The 14,200-nt window shown below is 53.9% G+C and overlaps 1 protein-coding gene across 1 annotated transcript in view; it reads left to right on the top strand.

The window, feature by feature from the left end:
- Window positions 1-1,431: 1,431 nt before the first annotated feature.
- Window positions 1,432-14,200, top strand: part of cdh8 (cadherin 8) — a gene marked incomplete at both ends in the record, with an annotated part of 79,829 nt that continues 67,060 nt past the window's right edge. The window contains one exon of the mRNA XM_079736448.1: window positions 1,432-1,608. Coding sequence (XP_079592574.1) covers window positions 1,432-1,608 — 177 coding nt within the window. The remainder of the gene's footprint in view (window positions 1,609-14,200) is intronic.

Raw genomic sequence — 14,200 nt, 5'->3', positions numbered from 1 at the left:
TGTGGTCAAATGTAAAAATGGTGAAAGTGTTTCGGATCCATTTTGATCGGAGACCAATAGATGGGTGTCACGCCGACCCAGACGACTCTCCGGCTGACCTACGCGACTGATGGCCGACCCATACCCAGTTGTCTATTGCAGACCCAGGTATCTGAGTGCCGACCAAGGCGTCAGACCCAGGCGTCTGACGGCCCAGACCAGGGAGTCTGAGGGGGGGTCGGTCCAGACGCCGCCAATCAGAGCCGCTCCTCATGAGCCTCACAACATTTGCTAAAAAGCAAAGCTTTAAAAATGGAGATGCGTTTTTTTTGTTATCTAATAAAACAACATTAATCACAGAAAACATGTCGGGGGAGGGAATTCTGTGTTCAATAATCCCTACAACTCCAGATTAGAGACGCGTGGATCTTGGATGGCTCGCTGAATAACACGTGGTCCGCGCTGGATAGAGCTGTCATGTTGTCCTTGTTCTGATGGAACAACACGGCGGTAAGGTCGTTAGCCGGCTGCTCCGCGCGGCGCAGGACGGGAACATCATGTCCTCCTGTCGGAAACCAGACCTGCCAGGTGGTTCTCTGCTGCTCCTACTGCCGCTTTGTGGTTAATCTCTGCTCTGGGACCCTCTGGCTGACGGGGTCGGCCCCTCCAGTCTGATTGGTTCAACCCCGGCCGGGTTCTAGGGATATTGTCTTATCTCCGACTCGAACTAGAACCCCACCCACTCCTCCACCACCACCCCCACTAAACCCTCCACACCCATCAGCAGACCCACAACTCCAGCCCCAACCGCCCCTCCACCACCCCCACCCACCCCACCACCTCCCCCACCCCTCCATCCCCACCCCCAGCACCACTCACCCCTCCACCCCTCTGACAGCTCCCTGACAGACCGGGGAAACAAACAATCAAACTAACTGTGATCGCTCCCCTTTCCTAAGGTCTTCCCGGACGGAGTAAACACCAAATGGAAGCCGAGCTGAGCTCCTCCACCTCCTCCACCCGCTCCACCTGGCATGGAGGCCCAGCAGACACACCAGTGACCTTCACGGCAACGTGAGCGCTGAGCAGAACCAGGACAACAGGAACCCCCTGGTTCTCTGAGAGAGAGCTGTCCGTCTGCAGAGAGAGAGACACCAGGGACGGGGAGAGAGAGAGAGAGCGAGAGAGGGAGAGAGAAAGAGAGAGAGAGAGGGAGAGAGGGAGAGAGAGGGAGAAAGAGAGAGAGAGTGAGAGAGAGAGAGAGAGAGGGAGAGAGAGAGGGCGAGAGAGGGAGAAAGAGAGAGAGAGAGAGAGAGAGAGACAACCAACTATCTGCCCATCAGAAGAAGCAGCGCTCTGCAGAAGATGGTGGGTGAGTTGTGGCGCTGGTCGCGGCGGCCGCTGGCCATGTGGACGCCCGTACTACTGCTGTGGATTACTTGTTTTCCCCCGATGGCGCCCGGCGTGGCGGGGACGTCCGGAGGCGTGCGGACCACTGGGAGCCACGCGATGCCCGGCCGTCTTGGCGACGGACGAGTATTACTGAGCCGGGCCAAGAGAGGATGGGTGTGGAACCAAATGTTTGTGCTGGAGGAATTCTCTGGACCCGATCCCATCCTGGTTGGCAGGGTGAGTGCCGCGATCCTCAGCCTTATACTAAGCTTATCGTGTGGAAACATTAAGTCAGCCGTATGAACACGCTGGCTCTATCCACCTCCCGCTGTGGTTGGGGTGTGTGTGTGTGTGTGTGTCTGTATGTGTATTTGTGTGTTTGTGGGTGGGTGTATTGGGGTACAGACAGTACAGACAGCGGGGTACACACAGTGGGGTACAGACAGCGGGGTACAGACAGTGGGGTACAGACAGCGGGGTACAGACAGGGATCAGATGACCTCATGGTTTCAGAGAGCAGGAAATTCTCTGCGTATGTTATCACCGTCCTTTCCTGAATCGCCACAGTACCCTCCTCCCCCTAGCCCGGGACTCTCATGTTTATGTTAAACAACAACAACAACCCAATAAGCCTGTGTTGGTGAACAGGGGTTTGAATCCCCCGAGGACAACCTCTCTCTCCCCCCGCCCCTATCAACGGGTCCATCCGTTATACTCCCGCTGCCTCCTGGGATTCCTATCCTGTGTTTTCCAAACACTGTATGAACCCAACAACACCGTTAAGCGATGCATTAATATTTTAAGTCAATTAGACATTCTCCGTGGCTGCCACGGCGGCTTCCTGTCAGACCGCCAGACGGCCCGCTGCTGTGTGTGATTGCCGTTTACGTTCACTGTGTGCGTTTGCTGTGTACGTTGGCTGTGTGTGTTCGCTGTGGTTGTTAGCGGTGTGCGATTGCGTAGTGCGTTCGCTGTGTGCGTCCGTAGCGTGCGTTCACGGTGTGCGTTCACGGTGTGCATTCGCGTGTGCTGGTGTCCCCTCAGGCCTCCGTTTCCCAAAGCAGAGAGGTGACGGTCTGTAGTTGGTATTCTGTGGCAGGCCGCTCTTCTCCAGGGCAGAGTAATTGCTTATTGCAACACGATTGACTGGAGTGCCATGAGTCACAGGGAGGGGAGAGATGCTCATCTGGTCGCAGCGCCGCGTGTGTGTTGGACACCGAGGGTTTGGAAGAGGCGCTGAGAGGAAGGGTCGCGACCACCGCAAGGTTAAGTGCTCCGGACGGAGGCTGGCCAAGGAGAGATAACGCCACGTTGGACGAGATGGCCCAGTGTTCATTGGAGTCTCTCTCTTTATCGCTCTCTTTCTCTTTGTCTCTCCTTCTCTCTTCCCCTTCCTCACTTAATTAAAAAATGAATGAATGAGTGAGTGTGTGCGAGGGGGTGGTTTGATTGAAACGTGCCTGGCAGATCTCCGGCTGTGAGAGTGTGATTCCCGTCTCTTCCCTCTCCCTGTCTCCTTGAGGTGGGAGGGAAGTGCGATGGCGTCGGTGGGCCGATTATCTAGGATCCCCAGGCCGTCGCTGGAGCCATTCCATTCTATGGCTTTTATAGCTCAATACCGTGTAGTTTAATTATACATGCCTCTCCTGTCTTATCTCTGCACCACCTCTCTCACACCAGACATCAGAGAGGGAGAGAGCAGAGAGAGGGAGGGAGGGAGAGACAGAGGCTATATAGAGGAAGACGGAGAGAGAGAGAGAAAGAGAGAGTATATATAGAGGGAGAGGGAGAGAGAGAGGGAGACAGAGGATACATAGAGAGAGAGGGAGAGAGAGGGAAATAGAGAGGCAGAGAGAGAGAGAGGGGGAGACAGAGGATACATAGAGAGAGGGAGAGAGGGAAATAGAGAGGCAGAGAGAGCGAGGCTACAGATTACAGGGAGAGAAACAGGACATGTCATGGATGGTGGGCGCAGAGGAAGACATGGGAGCCAGACACAGACCGTGTTTCTGTCTCTAAAAGTCTGTTAGCATACAAGGCACTGGGGCTGTGGGGGTGACAAGGGGGTGGTGGTGGTAGTAATGAAGGTGGTGATGGTGGTGATGGTTGTGCTGATGGTGGTGGTGGTGTAGGTGGTGCTGATGATGGTGTGGGGGTGTAGGTAGTGCTGTTTGTGACGGTTGTGGTGTAGGTGGTGGAGGTGGTGGTGCTGCTGGTTATGGGGGTGGTGGTGTATGGTTTTGGAGATGGTGGTGGTGGTGGTAATGATGGTTGTAATGATGGGGTGAGGTTGGTGGGAGTTCTTGTGGGGGTAGTGTTGGTGGTGGGGATGGTTATGTCGGAGGCTGTGGTGGTGGTGGTGTTGATGGTGGTGATGGTGGTGGTGGTGGTAAGGGTGGTGGTGAGGGTGGTTGTGGTGGTGGAGGTGGTGGTGGTGGTGGTAATGATGGTTGTAATGATGGGTGTGATGGTGGTTGTGGTTCTTGTGGGGGTAGTGTTGGTGGTGGGGATGGTGATGTCGGAGGTGGTGGTGTTAGTGGTGGTGATGGTGATGGTGTGGATGGTGGTGGTGTGGGTGGAGGTGATTGTGGTATCTGAGTGAGAGGTGTGGCCATAACCTGGGACAGCAGCTTGCCCCCCACCCCCACCCTCACCTCTGCCTTCACCCCTGCCCTCACCCCCACCCTCACCCCCACCCTTAAATCTCCCCTCCCCCTGCTCTCACCCCCTCCATCCACGCCGACACGGGAGGGAGGCAGCAGGGAGGGGGAGGGCGGGGTGAGGGCGTGGGAGGGCGGGGGGAGGGTGGAGGAGCGGGCGTACCTGTTAGAGCAGAGCCAGAGAGACAGCTGTGAAAGCCTGTCGCTCCGCTGTAGCCTCAGAAAACGACACGCTGCGTTGGAACGGATCGGAGGATTAGGGACTGAGGCCGGGAGAGTGAGCGGGGGTCTGTGCAGCCGTCACGACGGAGCCGTGAGGACCGGGTGGGGGGCCGGGGGATGGGGAACCCCTGAGGGGTGTTGGTCTAACAGGCAGGCCGTCGGACTCTTGGTGTTTATGCTGCTGAGATACCTGCTTTCAGAGACAAAGCTCGATATTGTGCCTTTAGCTATACATAGATTGTGTACATGCACACAGGTGCATACCTGCATGAGTCACATGTACGCTATGGTGGTGCTGTCATAACACAATGTTTATTTCAGTAAGCCCCGGAACTCTGAGTGGTTTATCGCTGCCAGGAGGATCTTTGTTCCTCGCCGCTCCCCTCCTCTCCATCATCGGATGGTGAATAAGAAACAGATTCGCTGGATCAAAACAACAACAACCAAACAGAAATAACATTACAAAACGAACACGGCACACAATTTGTCGTGGAAACGCAGGATGTTGGCTTTGAAGACAGAGCTGATAGCGGGCTGGGTTGGAGGTGCACTGGAGAATATCAAAGCCTTGTGACACAGCTCCCTCTCCACCCGGCTATCGCTTAGCCGTGTTGTTCTCTCCAAGTGATGCTGATGGAACGGCTCGACAGCCTTGAAGTGGAAATCCATAGAAAGATCTCATCTTTTTATCCAAAACTTTTATGTCCTACAGTATTATGTGTGTGTGTTTTCCGAACAAAGAGAATGGATAATCCACTCATTAATATTCATCAATTCAGAATAAACCATAAGATTGTAGGGACTGACAGCAACACAGGAGGGGAAAAGACAGCTTTGATTATATATTCTGCAGATAGGAATGGATGTATCATGTGTGCGAGCGGGATGGAAGGGAAACATTTAGAGCAGCTGCACGCCGGGCCAGAGGAGGACTCGGTGTGAGGGTGGAGGAAGTGTTAGCAGGGCCGCCAAGCTGCCAGATGCAGGGGCGATATTCTCCAGTATTACTGCCTGTGCCTCTGTTTCATTAGAATCCCAGAACCAACAGCATCGGTTGCATAATCCATATCTCAAACGTGTAAAAACTCCTCTGCAATCTGTACCTTCGGCTTTTATTTTCCAAACCCAAATGTACTGGTGTACTGGTGTACTGTTTCACAAATCAATGTGATAAAACTAAATTTAGTTTGGATCTGAGGTCAAAACAGTTATAAGCAACTCTTACATGTGAACCCCTCTAAAATCAATTAGGCGACCATTAACGACCATAAAGTGTGTGTGTGGGCAGTGAGGACGGAGAGGGGCGGTGGGGGGCGGCGGCGCCTGTTAACACACGACGGCCACTACGGGACCGCAGTATGAAGTCTTATCTGCGTTCAGCGCGTTCCGGGCTCTGGTTCTCTCTCCTCCTCGACAGAGACATGCAGTCTATAAATACTGATGTCGTTTACTACCGCTCCAGTGCCATGCACTACCCTCCTCCCTCTCTCTCTCCCTCTCTATCTCCCTCTCCCTCTCTCTCAACCTGACTCTTGCTCTCCCTCTCTCTCTCTCTCCCTTACTCCCTCTTTCTCCCTCTCTCTCTCTCTCTCTCTCTCTCTTGCTCACCCTCTGACACATAGTTGTATTCCTGGCTCTTTTGATCTCATGTATGCGTTTGTCTGCGAGTCTGTGTGGTTGAGTGTGTGTGAGGTTGTGTGTGTGTGTGTGTGGTTGAGTGTGTGTGTGGTTGATTGTGTGTCTGTGAGTGTGTGTCTGTGTGTCTGTGAGTGGCTGTGTGTGTGGTGATTAAGGGGACCCTGCCCTGTAAGCCCCCCTCCAGGGTGACATTGTTAACGTGTGCTTCGGCTACCGGCAACAGGGTGTGCTGCTAGGAGGCTGTGTTGTTTAAACACACACACGCACACACACACACACACACACACACACACACACACACACACACACACACACACACACACACACACACACACACACACACACACACACACACACACACTCACACAGACACCCTCACAGGTGGAGGAGGTGGTGGAGCTTTGAGGCTTGTCCTCGCTCCTCCTCCACCTCCTCTCTGGAGAGGAGGAGGAGGAGGAGCGTTGAGGCTGTTTCCTGCACCTCCTCCTCCTCTCTGGAGAGGAATAGGAGGGGGGGGTTCCTCTGAAGACCGTAGTGGGCCCTCTGTTTGGGGTTCTGTGGTGATTGATGGACAGTACCTGAGTGTTAATGAGGTTATTAGACAAATTACCGTCAGTGATTGATCGCCGCGGTGAGATGGAAGTTATAAATGGCGTCTTGGGAATAATACGGCTTGAAATGTAGCCCAAACTAAACCACATTCAGGTTGTGTTGACTTAGTGTATGTGTGTTTGTGTGAGAGTGTGAGTGTGTGTTTGGGAGCTAAAGGGTACCAGCGCTTGGTAGCAGGGGAAATCCTTTAGTTGGCTCCCACTGGGCGAGGCTCTTGGTGGAGGCTGTGTTGTTGTGGAGACCTTCCAAATATTCCCTTGTCTCACGGCCTCGTCTCCAGTCTGACCTGAGCTCCTCTGCACATCAGGCCCAGGAAGGTTCTCTGCTAGCGGGATAGTGGGATTAAAAGTTTGATTAAATAAAACATGTATTCCACATTGTCTTCTCTGTCCCTCCCTCTCTCTTCCTCTCTCTGCCTCTCTCTCTGCCTTCCTCTCTCCCCCTCTCTTTCCCTCCCTCTCCCTCTCTCGCTCTGCCTCTCCCTCTCCCTCTCCCTCTCCCTCTCCCTCTCCCTCTCCCCCTCTCTGTCCCTCTCTCTGCCTCCCTCTCTCTCCCCACTCCCTGTGGTCGGTTCCTGGCTCACCTTTTCATGTCTATAGTACATCACCGATGGCACAAGGGCTTTTAAAGATAACAGCCCCAGACCACAACCACTCTGCTCCATGAAGGGCCCAGCCTCTCTTTCTCTGTCTCTCTCCCTCTTTCTCTCTGTGTCCTCCTCTTTTCCTCTCTTTCTTTCTCTTTCTGTCTCTGTCTCTCTCTTCGTCCATCACCATCGAGCTTCATTCTCCCCTCCAGCCTCTCTCTCTCTGTAGCCTCAGTGTATCCTGGTGTGTGGAGGACAACACTGTAGTTTGTCTTGGTGTGTGTCTCAGTGGTTCCTGGTGTGTGTCAGTGTGTCCTGGTGTGTGTCAATGGGTCCTGGTGTGTGTCAGTGTGTCCTGGTGTGTGTCAGTGGGTCCTGGTGTGTGTCAGTGTGTCCTGGTGTGTCTCAGTGTGTCCTGGTGTGTCTCAGTGTGTTCTGGTGGGTCTCAGTGTATCCTGGTGTGTCTCAGTGTGTCCTGGTGTGTGTCAATGTGTCCTGGTATGTGTCAGTGTGTCCTGCTGTGTGTCAGTGTGTCCTTGTATGTGTCAGTGTGTCCTGGTGTGTGTCAGTGTGTCCTGGTGTGTGTTGGTGGTAAACAGAGGTGCAGCAGGGCTCTGATGGAGCTGTGGCATCACATCAGTGTTTCCCTCAAAGGTTTTGACAGTTGTCTCTGGCCGTGTGTTGTCAGTGCTGTCCTGCTTCCCATTAAGTAGCTGGGCCTCATGGTGCGTGTGTATGTCTGTGTGTGCGTTTCTGTGTGTTTGTGTGATTGTGAGTGCGTGCATGAGTGTGTGTGTGTGTGTGTACGTGCATTTGCTTACAGTAACACAAATCACTGAAGGGTTATGGTCTGAAATGACACAGAAAGGATAGAAGCTGAGTGCATTTCAGCAGCAGTGCAGCAGCCTGCAAACTGTTTACAGCCTGTAAACAGCCTGGGAAACACGGAGCATATCAATACGCACACTGGGAGGTCGATGATGTGTTTCAAGGGTGTATTCATACATAATTACTGCAGAACAATTTCTTTCATTCACATAAAGCACAAGGTATTTCTCTTTGAAAATGTAGATGAATAGAAGGGCTCAGCCTCGCTCAGTGAGTCTTCATTTGCTTTTGATTATTCTCTTTCTTTATTCTGAATTCGAGCCGTCTCCCATCCAAACCTTTTGTTTCTATTTCCCCCGCCCTGACCTTTGCCTTGTGCCGGGAGCGGGGCTGTCTGCTCCGCTCAGTGTCCGACCCCACCCCCCCTCTGCTCTCTAAACCGGCCATCCCAGCCCTCTCAGAGAGCCAGACCCCGTGTTAATAATAGAGAGTGAGACGACAGCCCCCCAGCCCCCAGCCTCCAGCCCCCAGCCTCCAGCCTCCAGCCTCCAGCCTCCAGCCCCCAGCCTATAGCCTCTAGCCTCCAGCCTCCAGCCCCCAGCCTCCAGCCTCCAGCCTCCAGCCTCCAGCCCCCAGCCTATAGCTTCCAGCCTCCAGCCCCCAGCCTCCATTCTCTAGCCTCCAACCTCCAGCCTCCCGCCCCCAGCCTATAGCCTCTAGCCTCCAACCTCCAGCCTCCCGCCCCCAGCCTATAGCCTCTAGCCTCCAACCTCCAGCCTCCCGCCCCCAGCCTATAGCCTCTAGCCTCCAACCTCCAGCCTCCCGCCCCCAGCCTATAGCCTCTAGCCTCCAGCCTCCAGCCTCCCGCCCCCAGCCTATAGCCTCTAGCCTCCAACCTCCAGCCTCCCGCCCCCAGCCTATAGCCTCTAGCCTCCAACCTCCAGCCTCCCGCCCCCAGCCTATAGCCTCTAGCCTCCAGCCTCCAGCCTCCCGCCCCCAGCATATAGCCTCTAGCCTCCAACCTCCAGCCTCCCGCCCCCAGCCTATAGCCTCTAGCCTCCAGCCTCCAGCCTTCAGCCCCAATCCCCCAGCCTCCAGCCCCCAGCCCCCAGCCCCAAGCCCCTAGCCCCCAGCCTCCAACCTCCAGCCCTCAGCCCCCCCCGTCATTAGGTGTGTGTTCATGAGGGGGGCTCCCAGGGGCCGCCTCGTGTCCCTGCTCTACCCTCTGGAACCAACGAGAACGGCCCCTTAATGACTCCGCCCTTAATGCTCGCCACACGTGGTCAGCCTGCCCTAGTGAGCGAGCATCGGCCGGGTATTGGCATGGTAGCCCAAGTGTTTCTGTGTGTGTGTGCGCGTCTGTGTGTGTGGGTGTGGGTGGGTGTTTCAGGGGGCATTGGAAAAGCTATAAAGGGTTTTCCCTCTTCTATCTCTTTCTCTCTCTCTCTCTCTTTGTCGTCTCCATTATCTTCTTTGTTGTCGCCTGCAACCTCTAGAAATGGGTTTGCTTTGTCCTCATTTCCCCTGCCCTTTCTCTCTCTCTCTCTCTCTCTCTCTCTCTCTCTCTCTCTCTCTCTCTCTCTCTCTCTCTCTCTCTCTCTCTGTCTTTCCCTCTCCCTCCCTCACTCTCCCCTGCCTCTCTCTCTCTCTGGTTAGAGTGGGCGTGGCTCTGGACAGATGCTGCCCAGGTGAAGCAATCGATGGTCATATAGCTTCCATGTTATGTGACCCAGTGCAGGGGCGTTTCTAGGTTTCTGAAATATTCGGGGCTTAGCCCAGATATAAAGGAAAAATGGCAAAAAAAAAAAATGCTGAATTGCGCATGCAAATCTTTTCATAATGCTTTACATAAATTTACAAAATACGCAGTTTATTATAGCTTTAAAAAGCTTCCTGACTGCTGTTCTGCTTATCCCCCGACATCTAAAGTTCCATTCAAGTTATTTCAGAGTAAATTGAATACAAGTGAGACAGACCTTACATATATATATATATATATATATATATGACTGGATATAGGATAGGTTTATTCACTTGAGGTGGTAAACAGTCTGGTAATGTTTTTAATTCTCTATTCTCTAATTCTCTTGCCAGAAGGACTATCTTGAAGGACTGCTACTTTGAGATGCCCCTGGAATCCCCATGTTTGTTTCTAGTGTAAAGCAAACAATTGTTTGTTTTTTTCAAAAAATAAAAGATTCGGGGCTAATTCAATAATATCCGGGGCTTTAGCCCCGGATGAAACTGCCTAGTGACGCCACTGACCCAGTGTCTCCACATTATTCCAGAAAATAGCACACAGTCACACAAGTCTAAATTTGTGCACCAGATTGATGCATTCCAGGTTAAAAGGTACCAAATTTTCTTCCGGGGGAGCATGCCGCCAGACCCCGCTAAGGACCGGGTTCCCTCCACAGTTTCACAAAATTCTGTGGGAAACACTGCTTCAGGGAGGACATATTATTAAGCAGGCATACTTATTTATGACTGGATTTATAGCTTTTGATACTTTGCGGTAAAAATGGCTCTCCTGTTGACGTCGTCCTGTCAGTGCGGCTCTCCTGAAAAAAATAGTGAATACCACTGGTCTAAATAATCGGGCACCTTGCCTCCATTTTGAATTGATGAGTTGATGGAATACGAGGAGAAGAGGAAGAGTTTGACCTCACAGGACACAACTCTCAGTCTTCCACAGCTCAACGGGTTCAGTCAGAGGATTCAGCCTCATTTGGATGAGGTTTAATTCTGAAGCGCTTGAAATCACATGCAAATCAACACGCCTTCAATGATGCCTGAAGAATTCCTGAACGTAAAATATTGGATTTGACACCGGGCTGAGAACAGGGAGTAGCAGGGAGGAGCAGTGAGGAGCGAGTGGGGGGGGGGGGGTTATACTGCCTCGTGACACGCGCGGGGGGGGAGTTAGGCTGCGTGGTGGCGCGGGGGTCTGGCCCCCGGCCCGAGCCGTGAACACGCGGCCGCCTCGGCGGCTCTTAAGCGTTAAATGAGCTTCTGATTATTCAGATCAAAACATTATCATTACCGGAGACCTGCTAATTGGCCCTGCGTGGGGGGGGGGGGGGGGGGGGGGGGGCGTGAAGGAGTGTGTGTGTGTGTGTGTGTGTATTTCAGTTTTTGAGTGTGTGTGTTTGAGTGTGTGTGTGTGTGTGTGTGTGTGTGTGTGTGTGTGTGTGTGTGTGTGTTGGGGAGGATGAAAGCACACACACTAGCTCCCCAGTGAATGTGTGAGGGTGTGAAAGTGTGTGTGTGTGTGGTGTTTGTGTGTGTTAATATGTGTGTGTCTGTGGTGTGAGTGAATGTGTGTGTGGGGGACCGTAACTCGCTCCCCAGTGAGAGTGTGTGTGTCGGGGGGACTGTAGCTCAGTGCTAGGTTTGACTCTCACCAGAGGGAAGGGTGGGGGTGCCCCCCATGGCTCTCTCCTGGGGTGGAGGTGGGTGGAGGTGCCCCTCATGGCTCTCTTCTGGGGTGGAGGTGGGTGGAGGTGCCCCTCATGGCTCTCTCCTGGGGTGGAGGTGGGTGGAGGTGCCCCCCATGGCTCTCTCCTGGGGTGGAGGTGGGTGGAGGTGCCCCCCATGGCTCTCTCCTGGGGTGGAGGTGGATGGGGGTGCCCCCCATGGCTCTCTCCTGGGGTGGAGGTGGATGGGGATTGCCCCTCATGGCTCTCTCCTGGGGTGGAGGTGGGTGGAGGTGCCCCTCATGGCTCTCTCCTGGGGTGGAGGTGGGTGGAGGTGCCCCTCATGGCTCTCTCCTGGGGTGGAGGTGGATGGGGATTGCCCCTCATGGCTCTCTCCTGGGGTGGAGGTGGGTGGAGGTGCCCCCCATGGCTCTCTCCTGGGGTGGAGGTGGGTGGAGGTGCCCCTCATGGCTCTCTCCTGGGGTGGAGGTGGGTGGAGGTGCCCCTCATGGCTCTCTCCTGGGGTGGAGGTGGGTGGAGGTGCCCCCCATGGCTCTCTCCTGGGGTGGAGGTGGATGGGGGTGCCCCCCATGGCTCTCTCCTGGGGTGGAGGTGGATGGGGATTGCCCCTCATGGCTCTCTCCTGGGGTGGAGGTGGGTGGAGGTGCCCCTCATGGCTCTCTCCTGGGGTGGAGGTGGGTGGAGGTGCCCCTCATGGCTCTCTCCTGGGGTGGAGGTGGATGGGGATTGCCCCTCATGGCTCTCTCCTGGGGTGGAGGTGGGTGGAGGTGCCCCCCATGGCTCTCTCCTGGGGTGGAGGTGGATGGAGGTGCCCCTCATGGCTCTCTCCTGGGGTGGAGGTGGGTGGAGGTGCCCCTCATGGCTCTCTCCTGGGGTGGAGGTGGGTGGAGGTGCTCCTCATGGCTCTCTCCTGGGGTGGAGGTGGGTGGAGGTGCCCCTCATGGCTCTCTCCTGGGGTGGAGGTGGGTGGGGATTGCCCCTCATGGCTCTCTCCTGGGGTGGAGGTGGGTGGAGGTGCCCCCCATGGCTCTCTCCTGGGGTGGAAGTGGATGGAGGTGCCCCTCATGGCTCTCTCCTGGGGTGGAGGTGGGTGGAGGTGCCCCTCATGGCTCTTTCCTGGGACGGAGGTGGGTGGAGGTGCCCCTCATGGCTCTTTCCTGGGGTGGAGGTGGGTCGGGGTGTGGATTAAGGGAGTCATCTTGTTAAGGATCTATGTTATTAACATGATAACACCACCATGTTGCGATACCACTACAACATGACTACAACATGACTACCTCTACAACATGGACTGAGCTGTTGTAACCAAGGAATTTCCCTTCCGGTGGATTAATAAAGTTCTCATCTATCTACTATCTAACATGACTACCTCTCTATCGTAACCTTCTCTACACACCAGATGAAATGGAGGGATATGTATTCTGCTGTATTTTATCCCTCCCCAAATGCATTATTTTGTTCCATTTGAGAATAAGAGGGTTCTCCATGAGTTGTGAATGTGTGTGTGTGTGTGTGTGTGAGTGTGTGTGTGTAGGTATGTGCATTTGTGTACGTGGGATATTGGTGGTGGATTTTGATGACAAACGCAGAGGATTTTACAATAAAATCCAAATGATTCATAAATGCTTAATGGGAATGTGGGCCAGCTCATGTGCAGTGCTGCTCTCATAGATGATATGTTGTGCATTACAAGTGACATGGCATCTAACACGCCCCCCATTCCCCCCCCCCCCCCCCTCCCCAAGCTCCCCACCCCTGCTCTGTGTTCTCTGGTGGGGGGGGGGGGGGGGTGGGGCTCGGGGTGGAAGGGACCGCTGGAAGGACCTGCAGACAGGACGGCAGAGGAGTGCAGAGCTTTAGCGAGGTGGAGGATCCCTGTTGTGTGGACGGGAGACGCTCTGTTCAAGAACGTCCTTCATGTTGTTGTACTGCCCGCCGTTGGCCAGCGAACGTTTGAAGGGCTGATGAAATATTAACATGTCTTTGCCCGCCCCGCTCCCTCTATTGTGTTTCCTAATGAAACACAGAGATCCAAGGAAATCATCTGCAATTATGAAAAATAGAACATCCATTTAGTGAAACATATCCACTGATGGTCTTGATGGAGGACTGAAGCTGGCCAGTACAGTCCACTGGAAGAGAATGGGACTGATGTGTCCAACCAGCGCTGAATACAATCGATAAGCAAGAGTAGTTATCACTGCCCCAATTATCCACCCAGAGTCTCATTATCACAAAAGACGGAGTACACGTCCAGGCAGCATTTCCATAAAGGTGTGTTTTTATCCCCCTAAACACTGATAGAGTTATACCTTTGCTTTAAAAGAAGCACTGTTTTATTCACGCATTTAGTCAAATAAGAAAAACACTTAATTGTGAGCACAGGGGAGCTCCTGGGGCGGACGAATGTTCACCGACGGACCTGAACATCCACAACAGCCAACGACAGGGTGGCGGAGGTTCTATCTGCATGAAGCTGTGGACCACGGTGTCATTAGTCCGCACTAATAACCTGTGACCCGCCCTCCACAGCATGGAGGGTGGGTTTCAAACACAACGAGGAATGTGCAAATTAACAAAACACGCAGCATAAAGAAATAAATACACATGACCTGCTTGCCGTCGTCCCAAAAATGACCAGCTCCTCAGCAGACGGTCGGGACAGAGAGCAGGAGGAAACATCCAGGGTTCCAGAAGAGAACGGTTCTCAAGTGTCTGAACCCTCCTACAGCCTCCGCTGTCCTCCCCCCGGTCCACTTCCAGGACAGGAGCCGGTCTCCCTCTGAACAAGGTGCGGGTGTCTCAGACCAGGGGCCGGTCTCCCTCTGAAAGAGGTGCGGGTGTCT

This window comes from Pollachius pollachius (assembly GCF_949987615.1).
Source record: "Pollachius pollachius genome assembly, chromosome: 5".
In the NCBI taxonomy this organism is placed as follows: Eukaryota; Metazoa; Chordata; class Actinopteri; order Gadiformes; family Gadidae; genus Pollachius; species Pollachius pollachius.
The sequence above is the reverse complement of the archived record's forward strand: the minus strand, read 5'-3'. Positions and strand labels throughout refer to the sequence as shown.